The sequence below is a fragment of the Tetrao urogallus genome, assembly GCF_951394365.1.
Source record: "Tetrao urogallus genome assembly, chromosome: 6".
NCBI classification, from domain to species: Eukaryota; Metazoa; Chordata; class Aves; order Galliformes; family Phasianidae; genus Tetrao; species Tetrao urogallus.
The window spans coordinates 53,033,595-53,059,697 of NC_136819.1; the positions used below are offsets into that span (position 1 = coordinate 53,033,595).

General features: G+C 40.8%; 1 protein-coding gene across 1 annotated transcript in view; it reads right to left on the minus strand.

Moving 5' to 3' along the window:
- Positions 1-26,103, minus strand: part of BRF1 (BRF1 general transcription factor IIIB subunit) — a gene marked incomplete at both ends in the record, with an annotated part of 159,671 nt that overhangs the window by 105,762 nt on the left and 27,806 nt on the right. The window contains one exon of the mRNA XM_079537219.1: positions 13,801-13,974. Coding sequence (XP_079393345.1) covers positions 13,801-13,974 — 174 coding nt within the window. The remainder of the gene's footprint in view (positions 1-13,800; positions 13,975-26,103) is intronic.

A 26,103-nucleotide genomic window follows, 5' to 3' on the forward strand; every position in this document is an offset into this window, starting at 1 on the left:
ATATCCTACTGAAAACTCAAACCTTCAGTAAGCAACCTGCTGCAGTTCTCACATCACAGGCACTGCAATTCTGCTTACATTATCATCAAAATTTGCTTCACTTTAACAGGAACTCCCAAAGCATTTCAAAACAACCTTGCGTAGTGAACACACAGGAGTTAATTTGCTTGCCAATGGCATTTCACACATTCTTAGAAGTTAACCTTCATTAAATGGTTTTAATCAAGATGGAAAAAGAGGAATATTTCCTTGAAGTGTCATTTTAAACTTTTATCCCTGTATTATCTCCTGAATGCTGTAGCAATGGAAAGTACTTATCTCACGTCTCCCTTACAGCACAGAGACTGCTCTTTCATTATCAGTTTTTAAGAAGCAGTAAACTTATCTCAGCTGCTGGAATTCTTCACCAGGAATAAAAAAACGAAACCAGTAATGATGTACATATCATCTGCCTCTGGGAAAATAAAAACTGCCAGTGATATGCTGGGAAAGATCTCCTTAGACTCCTTTCACACAGACTTGCAGCATTTTTATTGTAACCACGCAGTGTAATTTCAAATAACATTCTACAGCAAGCTCCTAAAATACGTCTCTACTTTGAACAACAACTGAGAATGCTATTGTGGGTCCCGTGTCTACAGCTGCTTGCTTATTATGTCATATTTGCAGAGCTTTCAAGAAAAAAAAAGACAGCATTTCTTCCCCCTGCTACCCAGACTTACCAATTCAGTCTAGGCTTTTGATAACAAGCTCAGGACAACAGCAGAACTTACTCTCCCTCACAATTTTAACTGCACAAATACCGTTGGAAAAGTATATTTTGGGGTCTTCATGATATCACACAGGAGGCTAATACACAGGTCAGGGCTCCTACACTCCGGGAGGCAAAGCATAGCTGCGTGTGCTTTGGATGCACAGGGGTCAGACACGTCTACACTGCACCACTGCTCTTACTGAGCAATGCACCACACTTCTGTGCCTTCACCTCTCCAACCAGAAGATGAAGACTGTAATAGTGACCTTCTCCACAGAGCACTGTAAATTCTACCTTTCAGCCAGGAGGGAGCAAACTGGAATTACAGCCCTGCTGTCAGAGCTGTCTACGTATTAGGTCACTATAACCATATTTAATAAATACAGTAGGTAAAAACAAAACAAAGAAGAAAAACACAGGTAGGAATGATCTGAGAAAAAGCCGAACCAGGTATACACCCTCTCAGCTAAAAGTCCGCCAGTCTACCCAAACTTTTGCGACACGAGGAGCATAGGACTAGATGCATTGCCACGCTCTAAGGGCTGGATTATAGTGTAAAGCCCAACTCGCAGACAGTCACAACAGGCATCCCTCAGGGCTCTGTCTTCATTCACACTGAGCTACCAAAGCAGAAGGCACCACAGGCAGGTCTGTAGCTGACACCAAGCTGGAGGAGCAGTCCATCCACCAAAAGGCGAGGCTGTGCTCAGAGGAGCCTCAGCAAGCTGGAGAACAAGGTGAGCAGGAACTGCATCTGTCTTTACATTTAAAAAGTCCTCTGCTTAAGACAAAATAACCCCCTGCTGCAGTACAGGCTGGGACTCATTGGCTACAGAACAGCTTACAGAAAAGGAACTAGAGGTCCCCATGGACAAGCTGAGCAGGAGTCAGCAGCATGCTCCCACATCAAGAAAGACTAAGCACATATTGAGCTGTATCAGCAGAAACTCTGCCAGTAGTTAGGGAGAGTGATTATTTCCCTTTATTCAATAGTTATGAGGCAGCATCTGGAGGGCTGTGTTCAGGTCTAGGTCCTCAAGAGAGACAGATATTGATACCATGGAGTACCTACAGTGACCAGGTCACAGGGCTGCAGCTCTGTATGTGTGACAGGAGGATGGGAGCTCGGCTTATGCAGCCTAGAGAATGCTTTTGGCAAGGAGATCTAACACTGTCTTAACCACCTAATGACGGTGTACAGAGCAGGAGCCAGATTCTTCTTGGACGTGCACAGTAACAGAACAAAAGGCAACTGATGCAAGGAATGCAAGGAAGAAGAAAAGGTTTACCATGAAGTTCAAGAAGAGTAGGACTGATTAGAGGTAACAAAAGCTCTACTTGAGTAGGGCTTCAGCAACCTACTGATGACATGAGTGGAGAACTGAATTGAAAAGGCTCCCTCCAATCTAAATTATTCTCAGATTCTACATGGGACACTGGCTTTCTAGATCGTCTCTGCATTTTGCCAGCTTCAAATACGCTGCCCGTGTAAACATTCCCCTGCATGCATATCCCACCTTCCCTGTGTCTGCATGCTGGGAAGCTGGTGGAAAGTTCTTTTCTTCTCTTCCCTCACATACTACAACCCTCTGAATGTTTCGGTAAAAAGGATTTTTGCAATGAACTTTTTTTTTAAAGTTACTTTTTGTGCAGTTTTTTTTCTTTTTTTGACACTGCCCTTTGGTTCTTGATATTGCTCTCCAAGCAGCACTCACAGCTCCTGCTCACACTCCCATCTTCTCCAGTTGCAGCAGCAAGAAAAGTGACTCTTTTACTGCTCCACAGGGAGGGCTGCCAACAGTATCAGCAAAAAACAAGGACTGGAGCACTCTCTTGTTTCATCACTGAATGACTATGAGAAACAGCTGAGACAATGAAGTCATTGGTTCAAGGACTGAGGAATGAACATAGTAGCAACCAATGCTTGAGTTTCTCTGCCACATTAAGAGCCTAGCGTCTGAGTGAAAGAAGGCAAAAACTAATGAATATTATACTGAAAGTTTACAAAAATATTTTTCAGCTGAAAAAGTGTTATCTGAAGTGCTGAACATAATTATTGGCAATGAACGGGGTACTCCAGATGTGATAAGAATGCAGTGATTTGGGAGTCCCTAAGAAACAACAGCACAGATGCAGCCCATCTGTTGCATTCCCTAGAAGGCTGATCCTTTTAGGACCAGAAATTTTCATACAGAAAATTCAACTTAGATTCTGCAGAAGTTATTGGCACTCACATGGGAAACCGAAACCTTCAACTCCAGATACACACAGAAAAGAATGTTCTCTGATTCTGGGTACTGACTGAGACACTTCAGCTGAAAACTCCAGATGTTTCTTTAGAATAAGACTTCTTCAGTAATAACTTACAATTATTTTTACATTTTTTTCCCCCAGTTCCCTGAAGAAGGACGGTCCATCAGTAATTCCTATGGAAAACTGAAAGAAGAAATATTTTCAGCGCAGCCCATTCAGTTCTTTTGCCCCAGAGGAAAAGTCACAGATAGAAAAGAAAAAAAAAGCTTCTACAGCCTAACAACCTTTGGAGCTGAATAGGCAGAACTTCATTACTCTGAGGCTACAGCTTCATTAGGAAGAGAAACAAAAAGAAGTGTGCTGCTAATACATGCTAGCTAGAAGGGGACAAAATCCTTGCAAGGACACAGTGCTCCTTTCTCACAGAGCAGCAAGTTCAGGTAACCTCTCACATTTTCAGCAGCCTAACCTGAATCACCAGCTCTTTGTTTATCCTACAATTGTGCCACACATTACATTACCTGAAATGACAATAAGAACTTTGTTTCCCTGTGGAAACTGTAAGGCTAAAAGGCTCTCTGAGTACAATAAAAAGTTAAAAGGACCAATTAGACTGGGAAAAAGAATAAGTCACAGAAACACACAAACAACCAAAAAGCTACAGAACTGATAAGGAGAGAAAATCCCCCCAACACAAAGACAGAGGCAATGTTAGGAGTTCAGCATTTTCATGTCATAGACTTAGCATTTCAGGTAGGACATATCATGCTGCTGAATCAGCATTTTTACTGCATTATTTTCTCATCACATTAAAAAGACTACAGAACTCGTGAAATAAGTTAGATGTGACTCTTTGCCAGGTTTTGTTGTTGTTTTTTTCCCAACCTATGTAGCTAAGAGATCCTTCCCTTCTTTCAAAACTTGCTTTCCATCATTAGCAGTTCACATGCAGTAGCATATACATATTCACAGTTCCTCCCTGCTTACCAATACAACAGGAATCTTAAGAGAACTGATTTCTACTACCTGCCTAAGCACAGGACTTCATTCTTGGCACACAGGCTGTTCCACCACTGAAGAAATAGTTATACATCTCCATTTAAAAATACCGATTAGCAAATCTCATAGCACTTTACCAACACATGCAGTCAAAACATTACCGAGACTACTGCATTTCTCCTAAGTGGAAGGATGTTGAAAACATAAATGATTCACTTACAGCTGATCTAAAGAAAAGAGCTCTGCAATTTATGTTTTATTGTCAAATGTTTAAAGGATCAAATCTAAATAAAATACACAATACACAAACTTCAAAGCACACATTATCTTCAACATCTTATTTCCAATTAGCAAGTCAAAATAAAGAAGGCGTGGGGAACATTTGGCTTCAAAAGCAGAGCTCTGGAAGAAACCATGATTTTGGCTGTTTCAGGTCTCATTTAAAACTCCTGTTTTCCTCAAACTGCTGAAACTGGATAATATGGAAAAGCGATTCCCTCTCTCAAAGGGGGGAAAATAGCAGCCATACCACCATGTGATTGAGCATTGCATCAGTCATGCTTACAACAGCGCTGAGCCAATCTGCCAGTTCAACTTAAAAAGACGTTTTCTTTTGCCTTTGTGGAAGGACGTGGACAACATGGACTGGCCATAAAGGTAGGATGGCAGTGCGGAGGTAAGAAAAGGCTCAGCTCACAGTTTCACCCAGCATGTCACACAATGCTAATATACACATAGGCTAAAACACGATCAAAGATTGTGCTATTTCTGGATAGTAAAACTACATCATGCAAACAAAATCCTGGTGGCAAACATCTGAAAAAATAAGATGGCTCTTAAAAGTATTTTTACTACTTTTTAAAAGGCTTATACTTTATTCAGATGTAAGAAATCATTCTCAAGACTACTACCAAGATACAAAGAAAGGCCAGTATGAAAATGACTTGTTTTTCCAAAACAAACATGCAAGGCAATATTGCTTCTCTGATACACCTTCACTTTATTCTTCAACATCAAAAAACATAAAGACAAAGAAAACCACGTAAGACTTAAGAGTGTGGTGGAAGTGGGCACGGTTTTAGAAGACCTCAGCTGAAGTAGTATTTGCAGATAGCAAACACAGAAGTGCTTATTGGTCTCAATTCAGTGGATTTTATTTACTCTATTTGGCATTACCAATCTTAATTAAACTATTTAAGAATATGAAATTGTCTTCTAAGGCATCATTCTTACTGCATTAAAATGCAAATATAGAATCTTCAAAATGATTTGAATGGAAGAGAGAGTTTAATTTTCTAAATGACTTCTGAAGTATTAAAATGCAGAAATCATTAGCAATGGCTACAACCAGGAATATATTTTTCAGTGAGCGCAACAAAAGCATCAACAGTGATTGACTGGCTTTCCTGCCAGGGTTAATTTAAGCAAAGAATCAGGTAACTTTTATTTTTCTTTCAAAGAAAGGGAGAGTGGGGGCACACAGAATGAACCAAAGCATCTCCCCCACAGCCCACCCCACGAGCAGTGTATCCTCTGACAAAAGCAAGAATGTGCTACACAATGACCAGCCACACCACGCTGCTTTTTATTTCGCTGGTGTTTGCAACTTACAAGCTCCCACCAGGTTCAAAACATTACTCAGTTATAATGCTGGTTTTGCTGACATAAGCACCAAAATTCAGACGCAGAGAGAAACTTCTGAATTAAGCAGAGCCAACCTAATCATTTTCTCTTTCAAACAGCCTTTAAGATGATTGTTAAATATTTATTTCACAACCACACAAGGATAACTGAAGGTCAAAGACATCAGAGGTGCAATTCCATTCCTTATCATCCTTTCTTTGTATTTGTTTCACTTGCAGGAGGCCTTTCTGCCATCACATTTCCCTCCCCTCATTCATCACCCCATCTATCGCTCAGGACTCCATTTACCTCCTCAGATCCCGTGTCTGCGGCAGTTCTTTCAATGCCTCACCCCCAATCCACACTGCTGGTAATTTAGGGCTGCCCCTCATATTTTCACCTCGTTGCTGTCACTGCTTTCACAGCTTCCTTGTTCTCTACCTTCTCTTTCTTTCCTCATTTCATCTCTATCACAGGAACGTCTCACCAACTCAAAAACTCCAAACTGGAACTCAATTACTAAGGCTGCAGAACATACAATGGATTTCAACAGTCCGTTACTGCATACATAAAAAAAAACCTGGTACAGATTCTTCTGCTGCAAGTATTTCTGTTACACAGGGCCCGACACGGTGAGAGCATGGGGCTGCCAAACAATGAGAGCATTTGTTCTACCTGCTCATAATGCAATTCAAGCCCACAGCAGCAAAGGCTTTGGTGGATCTAATCCAGAAATGTACAGAATAATGGTTGTTCCTTCCAAAGAGGGACCGCAATGGTAGATTTTGTCCCAGCACAGGCAGGTGTGACAGGCAAGGGCCTCCAAAATTAAAACACTCCAAGGTGCAAAAGCTCTACTGTAATTAAAAGCCATGCTTCCCAGCAGTCACATCCATCAACGTTATTTTGAGAAAGAACTGCTTAGAGAGAGACATGAAACACTTTGTTCTAAAGCAAAAGAAGTAGTAATTCTGCAGTCAGATTTCAGAAAAGGATTATTTTGACCTTTACTGTTCACAATTTCGCTTGAATGGGGAAAACAGGAACAGCAAAGCTATGAAAAACCACCTAATCTGTAATCTTTATGGGCCATCTTGTGACCCTGCCCCCTCCCCAGTCTTTGCAGAGGCTTTGTTTAAAGCTGCATTACAGAACAGTTGACAATCTGAGCCACCTGCTGGGTGCCAGAACCCAGAGGGAAAAAAGTTGGTCACTAACGCATAGAAGCGGTGAGAATTTCGACATTGAATTTGATGGGGCAGAATCAGGTCTCCTCCATGCCAGCACCAGAGGTCAAATACTTCTCTATCCTAAATTAGTAACAAGTTAATAAAAAAGCAGATTTTCAGAGTGTGCAGTTCTTAAACAAAAGATTAGCCTCAACACACACAGACAGGCAAAATTACAGTCCTCCTGCTTCTTTTGGATGATATATTTAGAAATCCTATTAGCTGGAGAGATCAACATTCTTATCTGAATTTCCAGGATGCTGTAACATGCAAAATTAGAGCAGCTCTCTTAAGTGGGTCAATTATCACTACTGCACTTACAGCAGCTTTTCCCCTCCCTCCCTGCAGCATCCATAACGGGCATTTAGCACAAGAATTTCAACGGCAAGATGTTGGCTTGACACACTTCACAATGTAAAGTTTCCCTTCTACATTATTTTCAAAATCCTACAGTAACAAAGAAAATCATCCAAGTACAGAATCTCCGCATTAAAATTGTGGTCAACCCCTGGAAAACTGCCATGACTTTCAGAGACAGGGCACTCTGCATGATAATTCCATTCAGAAGCTGCACTCAGTATTTTCCTGCCACACCTGAGTCATGCACAAGTGAGGGTTTTGGCTTTTTTCCCCCAAGGGACAAGAGCAGAACCTGAGGGCACTATGCCCCTGGGGCTGAGCCATTTTGCCAGTCCAAAAGGCTTCAGGTCATTTTCTTCTTCAGAGGGAATTCCCATTAAAAGACACTGCAAGAAATCAGATACAACTGGAACAACTTAAGTATTACATGCAAGTACCCATTTTCATTCTAGATACCACAAAGACATCCATGGGGACCGACAGGTATGGCACAAGACATAAGGGAATCATGCGGTTTTCTGTTAAGCTCTTGACATCATTTTATAAACTCATGGCAAGCTAAACCAGAGAGAACAACCCTGCATAGTGTGTCACTGAGCACGTGGAAAGTTTGCCCATCTTTCCCACCAACAGAAAACATGAAATATTCCCTCAGCAGTGTGCTTCCATCTCTCTTCATGGCAAAAAGCAGAACTGTCAAGTGAAAAATCTTATGATTCTTCTTCACTACGTGGAAAAGGAGACTGGATACGTTAGCTTCATGTCACAAGCCCAGCTCTGGAAACCCAGCAGTCCCAACTCTAGAAGAAAGGGTTGGAAAGGTTGGAACACAGGGAGATACAGAAACTAAATTTCTGTGAATGTCCTTGACTGTCTTCCTCCTTATATCTTTAGCACTTCTTCCTGTGCTATCAAATAAGAGTGAACATACAAGCCACACATTACAAAATATACGAGCTCCTTGAAAGAAGATGGAAGTAAAATGAGGCAACGTATCTGCAACATACTAAGAAGGCAGGTTGTCATTAATAGGGTGAAACTTCCCAAATTGAAATCCAGCCATACAAAAGCCTGCCAACTTTTAAGTTTCATTCTGAAGTGAGAAAGGGTTCCAGTCCAAGCATCTTCTTGAGGAGTAACACAGTGGTGCCTTTTATAACAAAATAATAATAATAATCTGGTGAAATGAAGCAATTTGCTTTGGTAAATATTACATGCATTTTTAACTACACCATTTTAAATCAGATTTTAATATCTTATGCCCTTGTCAAACTTAATATTTGAAAAAAAAAAAAAAAAAAGTTTTGAATGCAACCATACTTAATTAAAAGGGCAGTGACTAAAAAGACAGCCAAAAGAGAAATATAAACCATTTTTATTAACTTCCCTAACTGGAGCTCTAAAATTTTGTTGATTAAAGTCTAATTTCAAAAGTTAACTTTTTAATTGGGTGTACTACGGCCTGCTGGCTCCAGGAAGTTTAGTAGAGGTCGAAAGATTGCTGGAGATCTAATTTTTCATTTCTATTGAAGAAGGAAGTCTTGCCCTTTTCCTTGCAAAGGCAGACCTTGAAGTGTTAGCGGGGAAACAAAGAATGTATCCATCAAAGGCCTTCATCATGAGGTTACACAGCCTCACAAGATGGTATGGAAGCCAACAGAACACGATACCACTCCAAAGAAAATTAGCTGAACATCTCACAGAGTCCAAGAAGTGAGAAAGGTTCACTGACTGGTGCCTAATCCAAGACTGAGGAGATCAGTTCCATATCAGATTTTGTGGGCGACTTAGAATGTGTCACTTAGCTTTGGTTCTGCAAGTGGAAAATGAAGATAAATACTGTCGGCTTCCCTTATAGTCACACGAAAATAAACACATGAAACGGGGAGACATTCAAACAGCTTGGCGAGAGAGTCTAAGTATTGCAGACAAATAGGAAATAACCAAGTAGAGCCCCACACAGAGAGGAGATGCTCCACAATCCTTCCTGAAACAAAAAAAGAACAGAGGAAGCAGGGGAGGAAAAGCACCTGGCACTTTATGACTCAGTGCAAGTTTACACACAAGAAAGCAAGGCACCAAACTTTCTCCCCTCGCCTTCTGCTCCCAACACTCACGTTTAACAGGTTGTTTTGCTTCAACATTTAGCAGGAAGGCTCTTTTACAAACAACTCGGAGAAGAGGCCTCACTTGGCTGCCCTGCACTGACCTGGAGGAACTCATCCCATTTCTCTGAGTACAAAATGCTGCTGAAGCCGCCTGAAAAATGTGGACATGGAGCTGAGAAAGCTGCCCAGGGGAGAAAAACCTGCCCTGAACTTACCTCCGTGGGCAAACTCTGGGATATTTACACAAGATAGCTGGCAAGGGAACTCTGTAAGGACTCTTCTCATGTGGAAAAGCTTTTATTTGCTAAGGTTTCATACAATAGGATTTGGTTTACAACTAAGGGATCATTTTCCAAAGAGCTTCAAAGGGGGAGGGGGGGCTAAGGTAGTGGTGCTGAGAGAGATAAAAGACTTTTACCATGTAAAATATTACTGATAAAAGGCCCAGGTGGTAGCATTGGAAAGCATTACAAACAAAATCGTGGACAGTCACACAGTTTCTATCGCAGCTGCGTATAGCAAAAAAGGACCACAAACAGAACGAAACATTCCCTGATGGAAACAAACCGATAGTGCACCTGGACGGCCCCGTCCAGCCCGCATTGTTCCCAGTGACCCCAGAGCCTTGCAGCCCAGCCCATAAGTCACCCCCAGCCCGGCCTGGCGCTTCCCAGCTTCTCCCTCCCGGAAACGGCAGGGCCAGCTAAAGAGCCCTTTGTTTCCATTCAAACATATGTAAGGGTGGAAAAGCTGTTCAAAACATTAAAGAGAAACAACCAAGGACTGTTGCTATTCCAAGAAATGAATTACAAGCTGGAGGCCGCAGTGCCCTGAGCGCTCGCAGTGCCAGCTGCAGTCAGATGGCCTGGGAGTGCTCAGAGCTGCTCAGACCATGGGAGGCACCCAGCTCACACAGACCTGGTGCTTCAAAACCCACCATCTCCTTCGTACTGATGGCTTTTTGCATTATAGCTCTGCTTCTGACACTGAAAATACGGAAAGGTTTTATGAAGAGAATAATAAAGTTTCTGTAGGTAGCTCATCAAAAGGGTGAAGCTCCTCCCAAATACTGCCAGCAGCTAATAAGCCATCTTCCTTTAGAACATTAGCACTGGCAAGTAACATAAACAACGTAAATGAAAAGCTATGTCAAAGTTACTGCATTGTGGGTTTCTGTGTCAAACAAGATAATGAAAGCCATAAACTGATGTAACATGAATTCAAGTTGCAGATAAAGGATTAAGCTTTCCAAAGAATTATAAAAAAAGATGTCACTGATAATTTTTTTTTATTTTTTTTTATTTTTTTTTTTTAAATCTGAAGTCTATAACTTAGAGGGAACTAAACACTTAGTTGTATTACATAATTTGCATTTTTGTATTAATTAAATGGCACACAGGAACCATGAACTTATTGTTTGCCATTACAGGCTGAGGGTGTTCAGGCATAATTCAGAATGCAGCAGCAGACTTGGCTAGAATTCTCCTCACATTTTCACAGAGGCTGGCTGGCGACACGTACGTTACAAAAAAAGAAGAATAAGCAGATATCCACGTAAGATAAATACATTCCATTCCCTCAAACTGCACTCAATGCAGACAATTAAATCCTGTTTTCCCTCTCCAAATGCTTCCCACTCCTTTCGTTCTGACACTGCCAAGCACACACCACCATTTTTTGCCTCTTCAGCCCAACCACACCTAGCCATCCGGGCTCAGGCCACATACACATTTTGCTCCTTCTACCACACTATTTTTTGAAGAAACGCACTGTCTTCCATTTCAAAGACTAACCTGTTAGTCTCAGTGAGAACTAAGGGAGAGAGAACTAAGAACCTAGTTTAGTGAGAACTATTGGCAATAGGTGGGTGATGGTTGGACTGGATGATCTTGTAGGTCTTTTCCAACTTGGTGTTTCTGTGATTCTGTTCCCATCTAATCTCTCTTGTCCCTATGACTCCTGAGTCACTCCACTGATTCACTTGGGCCACCCGAAACCAAGGAATTATCTCTATGTTTTGAAAATGCTGCTTTTTGCATCTTCTTCCATTTCGTCTCTTCCCTCTAAAACAGACAATGAAAGTATTGAATTTTCTTTTCCCTCTCAAATAATTTTTCTTTCTTCCAAGTAACTTCTTCATAAGAGTTCTACATCCAACACAATGACAACAAATGTATAAAGTACTGTAAATCTCTTTAGCAGTGCTACATAGATCTCAAAGTGTTTAAAATATTGTATGTGCTTCGTACATTGTATTTCTTCTTTTCCCATACCATCCTCTACTCAATTCTCCAGAAGACCAAGTCCAATTGCAGGCTTACTATCTGGAATATGCATCTTCATTCCTGCTAAACCATCTCATCACTTTGCCATTCTACATATGCTTTTGATTTCTCTGGATTCAAAGGCTTTAGGATCAATTCTGCCCCATAGGACATTTGCACATTGCCAAATCAAGGCTGAAAATAAATACAATACGCCAAAATGATCACTGTAATTAATCCGCAGGGACTTGAATATATTTTAATTTCAAAGGTAAGTAATATGCACCCGTCTCTCAGGTTTTCAAGTTTCTAATGAAAGAGTAAGATACCAGAAAAAGCAACTTATAGTTCAATGTTAAGAAGCTCTAATTTAAGGTCTGATTTTCAATCTACACTGGTATTAAGTGCTTAAAAACAAAAACAAGAAAAACAAACCAGCAGAACACAGGCAGAGCCAGAACTCACTCTCTCAAACGCACTTACATTTTTTTACATCAGTTACAAAATGAAGTTTCTGATTTTCAAGAAAATCAGCTTCAACAGAATTGAGCCATACAGTCATGCACTACCACATTCTGAATCCCAGGTGGCACAGTAACCACGTATGTAGAGGAGTTCTGTGATATTAATACAGAAAACAGAGGCCATCCATGCAGTCTCATTCATACCATGCTTCTACTATTTCATATGTAAGATAAGACACAGGAAATGATCTCCATTTAATGAAAAAGGTGGAAAAATGAATCTGGATATTTATGAAGTGTCAACCAGACCAGTATGCCTTGCACGTAACTGAGATACATACTGAAGTACTTTAAAGAAGGATATGTCAAACAAGCAAAGAATTTTTGTTAGAAGAATAAGCCACGCTTACATCACTCAAAACAGCTCATACTATTTCAAATGCTTTTTTTATTATTCTTTCCATCATTATCAGTGAGGAAAAATGGACTTGCATATTAAGGCTAGACTATGCTTAGAAGTATCAGATAATGACTATAAATAAATTGCTTTTAAAATGTGACACAGGCATAAAAAATACTGGCTATCTCGCAATTCAATGCTGTCTTTATGGTAACTGTTGACTTGTATCACTCAAAGTTTGCACAAAGTCTACATATTAGAAGAAACTAATGTAATAGACAAGTCTTGCTTTTAATTTAATGATAGCTGCAAAAATTAAAAAAGATACGTATGCATTTATGTAATGACCACAACATTACCAGAAAACAGTAATTTTAAAATACTGCATGTAGTTTCCAAAACTAAAAAATCTCAGATCTTAAAAGAAAAACTAAATTCTTCAACTGATAAAAAAAAAGCACGTGAACAAACAATATGAGGTCAGAAAAATATCAAACAACGCTGATGGCATACACAAACTACTTTAAAGCAGAAAAGGACAGTTAAAATAGTACAGAAGTATTGCTTGTATTCTCTTGAGTTCGTGCTACTTATCTCCAAATTCCAGTTAACTGCAACAGAACGTTAAAAAAAGCATGTTTAAAACAAATAAGTTTGGATAGCCATCAATATTTAGAAGTTACAAACGTTTTAAAGATGCACAAAAGAAAAATAGGAATGCGTAGAGTAAGAGTACTCACTTGCAACTGCAACCTGTGTGCCATGCTACCTTCAGACATGGATTCCCTGCATGATCTTTAAGTAAGTTTCCTAGTTTATCAAATGCATTTTTCCTCAAAACTCAAACAGTGGTGATACTATCCTTCCCACATTACAAGTACAAGCATTAGAAGAAAGAAATTCAAGTACTGCGATGGAAAATTCAGAGGAATCGAGATCTGTTTTTTAATGCTAAAAGTGCAAGAGGCAAACAAACAATCCCTAGCAAAGCACAGGAAAAGTACAGTTTCACTAGAAGAAAATTCTGAGAAACAAGAAGTTACTGAGGGAATGCAGAGAGAATTCGATGGATCCAAGAAAACACTAGTAAATATTTAGAACAGGAAAACTTCTATGTGTACCACAGGAAAAACATCCCACTCCTTTCATTACACAAAACCAACACTAACAAACTTCAGTTCTAAACACTTACCTTTTCCAACTTAGAAAAAAGATCTAGCTGGAACAGTCAGCTTGCTAAAGTATGGTTTGTACTGTTCAACAGTGAACGTTTTCTCCTACCACATAGGCATTTTATGTAGGGTACCAAGTGATAACTTTCAAATTGCACAATTGTGAAAGGATACGAGGAGTTCCTTCTGTCCTGCACACCAGGTAGAGACACGCAGCAATTACGTGGGTCATCTTCCTCCCCCGGGTTAGATGCTTGCTTACAGCCATCTTGAAAAAATTGAAGGCAGTATCCAGACAATGTTGATTGAGTTGAAGCTGGTTTCCTAAGTGGTGAATCTGACGTTTTCCTAGAAAAATTAACAAGGAAAAAATTCTGAACAACTTCATAGTCACTTTTTGGGGATTGAGGGAGTTGAAGACAAAACCAAAAGAGCGGATTTGGGATTTCTCTGTGTTAAATAGAGAAGTTAGAACACAGCAATCAGTCATGTTCCTGGGAGCAGCATCATTTCTCAGGAAAAAAAAAAAAAAAAAAAAGCCTTATTTTGGACTCCTATAACTGAAATGGGTTCCATCAGTGAGCCCTGGAAAATGAAAGCTGCGTTCATAAAGATCCTCCAAGAGAGAATCCAAAACATTGCTGAGGCTACTCAGATAAAAGATTACACACCCCTCCCCAAACATAGTTTGAAAGTTAGCACCATGGAGATGAGCTTCTGAAAACTTCAGATCACTGCACTTTTGACATTAATGTACAAACAAATGAGACATTCTGCTGCATCCCTCCAAGAACTGATGAAGTTTGCAGTTCCTCTGACCACAGCCTGAGCCTGTAAGGAAAGGAGCTGCTCTGAGAGCTTGTCTGTGATTACAGAGATAGGGAGGCACTTCCTTCCTCCGAACACTTTCACAGCAGAGCCTTCATTTAAGGTTCGGCTGCCGGAGTGCAGAGATTCGTTTGTGGCTTCAGGAAAACAAATGTGCCTTCACCCTTAAACAAAATAACGAGAAAAAAAAAAAGTGTTTCAGATGATTCATAGCAGGAAGTGGTACAGCTGCTAAGACAGATGTGGAAGGCAAAGCCTCGTCCATTCTCACCACTCCAGCTACAGAAAAGTACGTCGAACAGACAGCTTAAAAAGAAGATGGGGGAAGTCATGAGGAAAACAGTACTGAAGTTAGGCAGCATTAGGGGTCAGACAGCACATCAAGAGAAATCCTTTAATTCAATGTGTTGGACAGATGTTTCCAGCACGTGTATGCACAGGAAACACTCATCTGCTCCTTTCAGAGGTGTTACGAGCAGCTTTGCTGAAGCTGGCACAAAGCCGGCCCTGTGCCTCCATCACCTTTCCTATGGAGAACGACTGCACGATGCTCACCCAAGTAACACCCACAAACACTGCACTTCTTAATTTTATGCAAATTCCCCTATAATCATCACTAATAACACAGTGAAACATTTAACCTCTGAACAACCTTCTGCTAAAGCGCCGTTTCAATTTGGCTTTAATAAAGAGCGACTCCAGAAACCCAACCAGGGTCAGTAAAATTCCAGACAAACAGAATCTACAAGAAAGCTGCAGCTTCTGCTCTCAGCACACACAGCAATTAATGCAATCGTCAGAGAGATCTCCTCTAAGTCACTTTGAGCAACCAAGTAGAACCCATTCGGATGAAGAAGTAATGACAGGAAGGGTATGTCATCTTCCACAGGAGGCACTGGCACAGTAAGCTACTCAAGAGTAATCCAAAGCCCATCAAGTGAGCAGTTTTTCCACTAACATCAGCACACACTGAACTGGGGCTCTGATGTCATAGTTTCAAAAAAAAAAAAAAAAAAAAAAAAAAAAAAAAAAAAAAGAGTAAAGTAAGATGTGGAGAACACTTGAGAAGAGCTTTCGCAAAAGCATAAAAGCAGAAGCTCCTATGCGAATGCTGAGCCACTTGCACTCCTGAATGTTTCTTGGGCTAACAGCAGAACTGGTAAGCAGAGCCAGCTCCACAATGGTGTGCCCCACAAGGGAGTGGGTCCAATATAATGCAATCATTGGGCAAGCACTGATGAGCAAGCTTGCCATGTCATCACTAGAACAGCAGCAGTTGATGCAGTCCTGGGCACACACCAGAGAAGAATCCAGTTGAGCTGCAAACACACAGCATCTACAAGGCTTTCGTCCCAGCCATTCATACAGCACTCCTTCTCCCAGAAACTCCATTCTCACACAGATAGAGTTGCACACCTTGTAAGGCACTCCAGAAACAAAGAACATACCAGAGGAGAAAAGAACAACACTGAGAAAAATGTTTGAAATTGATGTTTTTGCTTAAGCAATCTTTCCCACTAACTGGTCCCATCTCCAAGCTATCATTGATATTCTCTAAGTAGTTAACCTTCTCATAATTTCAAATGTTGAAGCATAATTCATCATAATTCATCCTAAGTAAATAGTACGCTTGTTTGAGTAATACAGGTTTTTTAGCTGAGCTTTTCATCCAGCATCAATATTTTAAATGCAATTACTTTAGGGGTGGCCAGTTATTGTCTAGTGACAAATACCAAGGAGATCAGAGAGCCCAGACTGCTACTCATCCACTTAGGAAATGTTATTTCATTAAGTGTTTCATTTGACCTTCAGCAGACCACTGAATGCTTTAACTCTGTGCGCTGGTTGTTTCTGAAGCTGCTCTGCAGTATTAAGGCATTCATACAGTTAAAGCAAGAATAAACCAACTGTGATAATGCCATCGATCTCCAAATGAAGAACTTAGAACAAAAAGTGTCTTAGAAGTGATGTGCATCTCTATGACTAACTTGGTTTTGTCCTTATCTGTTACAGGAGAGGGAGAAGGTACTATGTATAGCATCAAAGATAAATATTTACATGTTGTAACCAGCCTCCTATTTACCAAGGAAAGATCAAAAGATACACTGTATTTTTTTCCCCATCTCTCTTAATTTTACACAACAAACTTCTATTTTGTTGTTATCTTATGCAACAGAAAAAAAAATACAAAAAGCCACTCACACCTGGAAAAGTTAATAATATTAATTGTTCAGGATTTCCGCACAAGGAACACAAGATACATAGGTCACTCTGAAAGTAATTCCTAACTATTTCCATGGAAACTGCAACAGATACAAAGAGCACAATAACACTATTAAATAGAGCTAAATATCAGCTACAATACATAATTTTTCAGCTATGCACTTTTGCCAGCAATGAACATGAGCCTCCATGCTGCAGTCGTAACAATCTGCACCAGCAGAGGTGACCCACTGCCACCACTGATGAACTCCATCACCCATCACCTCACTGTGCTCACATCCACTGTTTGGTCTCGAAAAATATTCAGCAAGCATTGACGATTGCCAATGGATGAAACGTTTTCTGCATGGTGGAATTCAGTGACACACCTTTGCTTCATACACGCTTCCATGCTAAGCGCCATTTTGTCAGACTGCCTCTCTGCTGCCATCTGTCACACAGCAACAAAACGTAGAGGGATACTGGTGGGAAGGTTCATCCTCTACTGCCATGCCACCGCCATCTGCCTCCAGTGTCATGGGTCAACATAATAAAATAGGAGGCATTACTTTTGGAGCAGCCCTCGTATTTCATACCCTGATTCCTCCACAGATACAAGAAGTGCTTCCACCTAAAAGGTAACTGCCAGGACAAGGCAAGTATCAATTGGATGGTTATTGCCTCAGTAACTGGGATCAAAAGTATATTGGTTGTGATTTCCAGTCCTTTCTGCCAATCTCAGTGATCTGACACTTCCACAACTGAGAAATTTTGTTTAACGATCAATCCAGCAATTGACATCTGAAGAGCAGATGTTCACACGTGAGAGAAACTGGAGCTAAGGAAATAACTGATCAATATAAATTCTCTATCCAATACTCCAGTTACAAAGGAAAATACAAACTGAGACCAAATACGCGCTCACATCACCAATCCTCAACAAGTAACCCCCTCCAGCAAACCTACAATATGCATCATGCCCCCCAGACCTGGAACGTACTTCTGCTCCCACTGCTCCTCGCTAGTTGGGTGGCATTTTCTTACCTTTTATTTCTTGTTCCTCTCCTGACTGCCCCTACAGCTGGCTCTACACTACCAGCATGGCTTCCATCAGCCCTAAATGCTGGCTGATGCCCATTCTGCCGGTCTGACCATATGGTCCCAGCGTGCAGCTAGTTGCTCCAGCTACCCACAAGAACGCATTAAGCCTCATGGTCTCAGCCAAAACAGTAGGAATATCCAACACTGCAACACAATTTATTAGCAATCTGTTCAACCCAGTGTACACCAGATTACATCGCAGCGTTACAAACTCATCAAATGAACTGAACTGTTCTAGTGGATGGAAAAGAATTGACATGCCTTTAAACCACATCATGCTCCAGGTCATAAAGCAAAATACAACTTCCTGACTTTCTCATCCATTTTATCCAGTAGAATGATTAAAAATATAACAGTTAGGTACCCTCACTTGTGCTGTCAGCAGCATGCAATATTGGTTGCCTTTCTAGGGTCTTACAGGAAAGAAATATTTTCCTTTAAAGAGAGAAGGAAGAAGAGGTCTAGAAACAACAGAAATACCAAGCTGCTGCCATTTATTTCTCTAAGGCAAATCACACCATTGGGCAGGGTGGGGAACACAAAAAGGAAAGGACAAGAGACAAAAAGCAGCTTGCATTTCTGTGAGATCACACAAAATCAAATCCCCAGGCTACCAAGTAGTAAACTTTATCACACTCCTAAATCATCATCTAAAAAATAAAAGGCCCTTTTCTGTTTTTAGGACCAAGCCCACTAAAAACATGCTTGTATCCACTTAACTCCCAGCATGCAGGAAGGAACACAGTTGTCTTCTCAGCTGATGCCAACCTCAACACTTTGAGCTGGCACAGAAGACTTAAGGTTCAGGTAGGACAGCTGAACCCTGTTAACCATTTGTTTCAGAAATTTCCCATTCTTTGGGCTGAGAAAACTGCTGTAATTCCAGAACAAAATATAGAAGCTGCCGCAAAAATAGATGTGAAGAAAAACCTGGCAATATTAAACACTTACACAAGAAGAGGTTGGGAGCAAAACCGCAGCTTATGTTCTTCAGAAAAGGGGCAAAAATCAGATCCATCCTTTACAAGCAATTTTCTTTCTTTTATGATCTCGTTACTACAGAAACATCTTGTTCTTTTCCACTGTTCTACAGGGATCATACCTTTTTTTGGATCTCTTAAAAGTCAGTAATGTCAAGTAGCTGCAGCTACATATTACTCTCATCTGGCTTCTGCCTGCTCATCTGCAGCCCTTCCCTCAGACTGACAAAGACTAATGCTGCTATTTCCAGGTAGTACTTTTTTCAGCAAGAAGTTTCCAGGGAAATAACAGGCAGTGCACAGCCAGAGCTTAAATGAATTGTTATTACAATACTAAACTGCATCAACAAAATCAAGGCATACAGATTTCCTCCCCTTCTGCAATTTGCTCTGGGGGCTCTGGCAGCTAACAGTACCTGAATCAGGCAATGGAGTCACATTAACTGCACTAATCCTTTTCTGCAGAAGGAATTGTTATGGCAACAAACACTAGATTCTATTAAAAGAAATGTTTTGGGTGATTTTTGCTCAAGTATTCATTTCCAGAAGCTGAATTACTGCACTCACTGAATTTTATGTGCAGATTTTATTCTGCATTTGGGTTTAACTCCTTTTATTTTCTTGCTTTAATAAAGCTCACCAGAAGAGCTCCCTAGAAAGGGAAAAAAAAGCAGCTCTTATGTGTGGGCATCCCCGCATGCTTTGTCATATCTTTCAGTTTCTCTAAGTCCCAGCTCAAAGCCTGAATGAATTTCCTGCTCTTTGCTCCATGCCAGGCTTCTATGCTATTTGTATTATAAATAAGTCAAACAAACAAAGCCACAATGGGGAAAGCGCAGCACCATCAGTAACGTTTATGAAGGCTGCTCCCAGAAGCCTAATCAAGAGGAGGGTCCCATGATCAAAGACAAGAAAAACATTTAAAAAAACAAACAATGCAGAGAAGAAAAGAGGAAACCACAGCGATGACTGCAGCACTCGCACAGAGCATCGCCAGTACTGAAAACAGCCAATGAGCAACAGAAGCAGCAGCAGCTCAGCAGGGCACTGCAGCAGCACTGACCAAGGACACTATCAACTCTGATTCTACTAAGGACAGCCACGAGTTACACCCCTTAACACCTAACTGCCCATAAGAAATGTGATTTAACATGATGGCTAGATCGATGCCACCACTTTCTCCTCTTGCGGCCAGAACCAGACCACCTCCACGCAGAGACCTGTGCTCGGTGTTCTTGCTTGCTGACAACATGCATCCCTTTGGCCTCCCTGAGAGCACCCCGACCACCAGGCAGAGCTTCCCATTCATCCTGGCACAGTCCTCTCACCATGTCTCAAACGTTCATGCATTCAGCTACAGAGAAGCAGCAGGTACCATTAGAGTTAATGGCTTAAAAATTCAGACGCTGGTTGCTGCCTCAATCCTTTCTTAATATTTGATACTCAGCTACTCTTCTTTCACCCAGAAAATCTGCTGTTAACTTCTTGTCCCAGCACTTATCTGTATTTTGTGTATTCATTCATTCTCTCCAAACTGGCCCTTGTATTCCATCAATGCTAACACCAGCCTCCAAAGTGCCCATGGAACTTCCCCACCCTCCTCTTCAACCTTGTTTCCATTCCCTGATGATATGATATCACTCCTACATGGACAGACTCTTTTTATACACTGCAACTGGCTATTTGAATTAATTTGCCTTACAATTCTGAAAAACTTGGCACAGTGAGTAGTTCCTCCAATTTCTTACATTCAGTTCCTGGAATCCCGTGAGAGCAGGTGGCAATGCTCTACCTTCATCCCCATTATGCAAGTATCCACTATTCTGGGTTCATCAACTAAAAGTTGAATCCATATAATCTATCCCTGGACTGTACCTAACCTGGTAACTCACCCTATCATCTTCAGATAGCAGCTTGCCTGCTTCTTATCCTTGTTTGTTGTTTTGTTTTTTAAATGAGGTGAAAGAACTTCTTACTAATAAAATCCTTCGCTTCTGTTATTAAAAGCTGGAAAACCACACTCAGTGCAGACCTTAGAACACCCCAAAGAAACAGTCGGTAGATTCTTTGACATCTGAAGGCATCACGACTGTTTTAAGTCAAGCCAAAGCCCAAGCTATTGCTGCAGGCAGCACTTCCCCCCTCCAGCACTACATTTTTACAGCCACGTGCCGATAGAGATCAGGGAACCCACCCTGCTGCCAATCGGCCTGACCGAAAGCTCAGTGCTCATTTGGAGCAGCTCCCCATAACTCAGCAAGCACCTCCCAGCACCGGCAAAACGTGGCTGAGGCGAGGAGAACAGCTGTCAGCAGCAGCCTACACGTGGATCGACTTAAAGCAAATGCGAGTCTGCAGCCTAAATGGGTCAAAGAGAAAAGTACACACGATACCTACGCTTCCTCCCATTCCTCTGCTACTGCTCCCGGCCCTTGCTGCTCCTCTGATGCAACGTGCTTACATAAAGGCTGACTTAGAGCAGCATACATATGTGCTCACGTGCTCGTTTAGTTGTTTGTGCACAGAAATGCTTCAGGTAGATTCATTTTGGCAAGAAAGGATTTTTTTTCTTTTAATTCCAGAAGTTTTGTCAACTTCAGTTTTTTACTCACATACGATGTGCATCTGTTTCAGAGTTGAAACAGCTGGAAGGAAGGCGGTACCACCAGCAAGAACTGAGAGCACAGGCATGATTAGTGCAGGATGGCCTCCACCTGTCTGACATTAAAGGAACTGAAAAGAAAAATGTAAGACACTGGGAGCCTTTAGCTAATGGTTGGTACTGCATATGCAAGCTTTCCTTCTGATGGCAACACCAGTTTGGCTGCGCTTTAAATTTCCTCTGTTTTGTTTGGACAGCAATTTTTTTTTAATTACATTCTACATGACAGTTTTTCTATACCTATATGCAGGTAGAGCTTTTTTCCCCCCACACTTATCAATTACCAATTGTTACTCCTGTCACAACAAGAAATGAAATATTCCTGCTGTCACACAGCATTACTGCTGATCCAAGCTGTACCTTCAGCCATCCAAGATCATTTCTACATCACAGTAAGAAAAAAAAAAAAAAAAAGCATATGACATAATCTGACAGTTTGGGAAATATGTATATGTATGTATTAAATTTTAAAAGATAATAATTCTAGCATTATTATGGAGATTAGAAGTTGTTTCACACCTCCAAAGCAAAAAGCAGTTAACTAAGATGCAACTCTGGTCAACCTACAAAGCTAGAATAATTCAAGAACACAGAACCACATGACAAAAAAAAAAAAAAAAAAAAAAAAAAAAAAAAAAAAAGATCTGTTGCCTGGTGGTAAAAGTTGTCAAAAAATCTTCAAAACAAACCAAAAACGAAGACTGAACACAAAAGATTCACTGCTGCAACAGAAAACTTTTACAGACGCAAACAGCGTATAAATCAGAGCAACGTTATCTGCTTGCTGACAGTGAGTTCTAGCTCCTTCCCTACGGATCAGAGCTTTTGCAAGGCAAAGAAGTACAACCTGGCAGGAGCCATTTTTCAGAGCCCTGCAGGCAGCAGGCAGCAGCCCCAGTGACCGCAGGACTTCACATGGCAGGAGGAGGCCGAGCTGGAAGTGTCCCCAGCCACAAGTGCAGCTGAGCTAGGACAAGGAGACAGAGACAAGAGAAGCAATTGAGTCACCGACACTGCACTGCGATGACTGCTTGCTTCAGTCACACAAGGATTGCTTAAAAAAAAATTTAATCTTTCCATTTAATGCCAACATAACAGCAGCCACTCTCTTCCCATTCAGACCATACCCAACTGATACACGTCTGGCACAGCAAGCCCAGAAGTAAAAACCTCGTAAATATCGACTAATTGGCAAATTCCTTACATCTTCTCAAAAATGGAAATGTGGTAAGAAGGCATCAAGTGAAAAAGGATGCAGACAGTGAAATAAATGAGGGGGGTGAAGAAAAAGAGGCAGTTATTAAAGACATCAAAGGGATAAGAGATAAAACATGATCTAAAAATGGAAGCAGAGAGAGAAGTAAAAATCAAGCTGGGAAAGGCACAGAACCATAACAAAAGCAAGAAAGACTGTGTTCACTTAATACTTATTCAAAGTATTTCTATATGAGACTGACAAGAGCGGTCAAATATTTCATTCCTTTATCTAGGAAGGGATAAGAAACCCAGCAGTTAGGTAACAGAGCATCAATCTTAACTCAGGCTGCAGCTAAAGAAGAAAGTTCTGCCCTCTGTTTGTCCCCGGTAGCCAAGTCCATCAGCTGCAGATAACAAGTAAGGGATACGCATTTGAGGGAGCTGCTCTTATTTACCACTACAGCTCTGTTCAGACAGAACTACAGCTGCCCTTGGTAATTTTATCTGTGCACAGCCGCAGGCTAAGGAAGAAGTTACAGACAGAGCTTCATCCTCATCTTTCGCATTTCCTTCCTTTCAAAACTAAGAATAAAGTGAAGGTTGCCACAAATCTCAGCTAAACAATGAAGTGGATCAGTGATGCTATTTATCAAACCTGTCTCTCCTGTTATCTACTTCAGCACGGAACTGAAAGGAGATTTATGGTCAAAGAGCGAATGCACATATTTCAGAAACAATCCTACATTTCTTTAAACAATAACATTTGTGTGAGTCAGATGTACAGGCTGTTCCAGTAAAGAATTAGAACCACAATGCCATCTATGTATTTCTACAGAGCCAACGTGGCTCTCTTCAGAAATATTTGGCATATTTGAGCAGTATCCATCTCTACGTATGTAATCTTTTCCATTCACGTGAACAAGACGTATGGGAAGGGAGAATTCTTTCCAGAATTTGTTCTCCTCAGGAATAGCAGTCATCTTCAAATGAAACAGGGAGAACATGGATGCTTGGGGGGAGGGACAAAGATGATGACTGCTGAAGACCCAGAGACTGAACTTCCAGTCATCTTTATATTACTGAACATGATTTATAAAGAGAAGAGCACAAGATCACTAGATTTCTAGAAGATAATGGAGGTTTAGGCCATAAATAGATATGAGCATGAGCTCATGACTAAGAACAACATGAAATTAAAGGAAAACGTAAGTATCGTATTAACAAGAATTTACAACACAACTCATTGGACCTCATAATAGTTTCCCAAGGGAACTCTTGTAAACTCCCACTGCTTGGAACATATGAATGCAGGAAGAACAAGAGACAAGAAAAACGGATGATATGGAATGATCTTGTCCAAATACAAACAGACTACGCTGATTTACGAGGTTGAAGTTCTCACGCTTTTGCAAAATCATAAAGCATTATGAGAGGGGGGGCAACTTTCTACAACAGGATCATTGCACACTCCGAATAGGTATGACAGGAAAGGTTCCTCCTCCATCCTCCCCAAATTGCCACCCCTGCTGATTCAGTACAACAGTGCTTCAGCCTGCTGGCATTCCCATAGCTAAACAATACAGATGCAGCGTTGACCCAAAAGAACTACCTGGCCTGTAGAGAACAATCCATCTACACGTACTTAAGATCTCACCTCCTTAAAAACCTTTTCCATAGTCCATGGAAATCTATTTTAATTTTCTCAAATTCAATATTGGGAAAAACAACAGAAACAATAAAATTGCAACACCACGCAGATCCATAACCAAAGCTTTGGATAGCAACTTCCTTTGCTGTTCTAGGTGACTCACTCAGCTTCAGCTTGCCAGACCTTAGCAGTTAAAGAAAATTTCAGGTAAGCACAATTACATTTTCCTCTTCAAGTGTTAAACCTCAAAGATCAATTACAGCACAGCCTTCCCTGCAGTATGACTCCAAGGTAGGATGTGAGATCATCCATTAAACATATATGTCCAAGACTAGATGCATTATTAATTCATTTCTCCTCAGGTAATCTGACATGGTGAAACAGAGCTTCCAGAGAACACACTGACTAAAGACTTAAACAGAAATCAGTGGATTTATACCATGATTGCCATGCAGCCACCTAATGAACCTCATTAAAGGAGACACGGATTCTTCTCCCCTGATACTGTCACTGCTCCTACAGAGTTGACACTGATGCTTAACACAAGGAAGAATATTGATTGTAACCCTCCTCCGAAACAGTTTTTGTACCAGTTGTGAGGATGATCCATCTCAACTTAATAATGCCCAAGTCTGACTACAGACAGGTCTCCACTTCATTCTTCTGCTTAGTTATAGCATTTGGAATCTTTTCTTTAAGCATTTATCTGTAAGGCATTACCTGCCTCAGAGTTTCAATCAGGCAGCTGCTCTAAATACCAAAATGAATTTCCACTTTTGTCCTCTTGGACTTTGTGGAACTGCAATCAAGGAATCACTTAACATCACCATCATGCTGAACCTAAAAAAATGCATTGCTTTGGTAGAGTTCACAGAGTAAATTCTACTTACTGACCTCTTAACATCCACAAGAATAAACAAACACTTCAATCAGCAGCCTGTCTCTGATCTGTTTATGCTACCAGCAGCCTCCCCACTGAAGGCCTTGCAAGTTCTACTGCTACAGTAATTAACCTCAAGGACCATGTTTTCCCTCCACAGAACAGTTATTTTAATTGTCTATTGTTCCTTTCTTCTTCCTACCTTTTGAATTTTACTATGAAACAGAAGAAAAAGCAGACAGGCAGATAAAATTTTCCCTAGCTTTGTGCAAGTTGACTGTATATCCACCTATCCATAGGCCTGGCCACTAAATCAACTACAGAACACACTGAAGTTAGCATTTCTGCATGATCAAACTCCATCCTCTTACACTGTCACATAACAAGAAGCACAGGCTCTGCTTTGTTCAATCTGGCTTTAATTACCATAAGGTTCAGCATTCACCTTCCTATTGAAAGTCATGCTCACGTAGATGGGGAGCTGAACTTGAAACAGCCAAACATTTTTTGAGGGCTCCAAATCCATCATGGTTTTAGTTTCATGTAACTCTGCCTATTAGCTTTTGAAATCGTGACACTCCAAACTTCAACAAAGCATTTTGTTCCAAGTGGCAGCTATTGTGTCGTCTCTCTTTTGCACTTTCCAGACTAAATCAGGAAAGGATATCTGACATAAGGATCCTTCTTAGCTCGATACTGAGTGAATACATCTGCAGGAAAAGAAAAATATATATATACTGTTCTCTGCATTGAGCACTGAGGCAGGTGACAGTCCTTCACTTCTGCTGAATGATGTAGGGATGAGACTCCAAAGGGTTTGATTTTAGCTTCCACATCACCACTTGTACTCACCTTTATCTTCTGCTGAAGTTTCCTTAGGACTATATTTAATATTCAGTGCCACTGTAAGCTCAGTACTTGACTTTCCTGGCATGACAAAGTGTTGCTCAGAAAGACAAAATGACTTCAAAGCTTTACT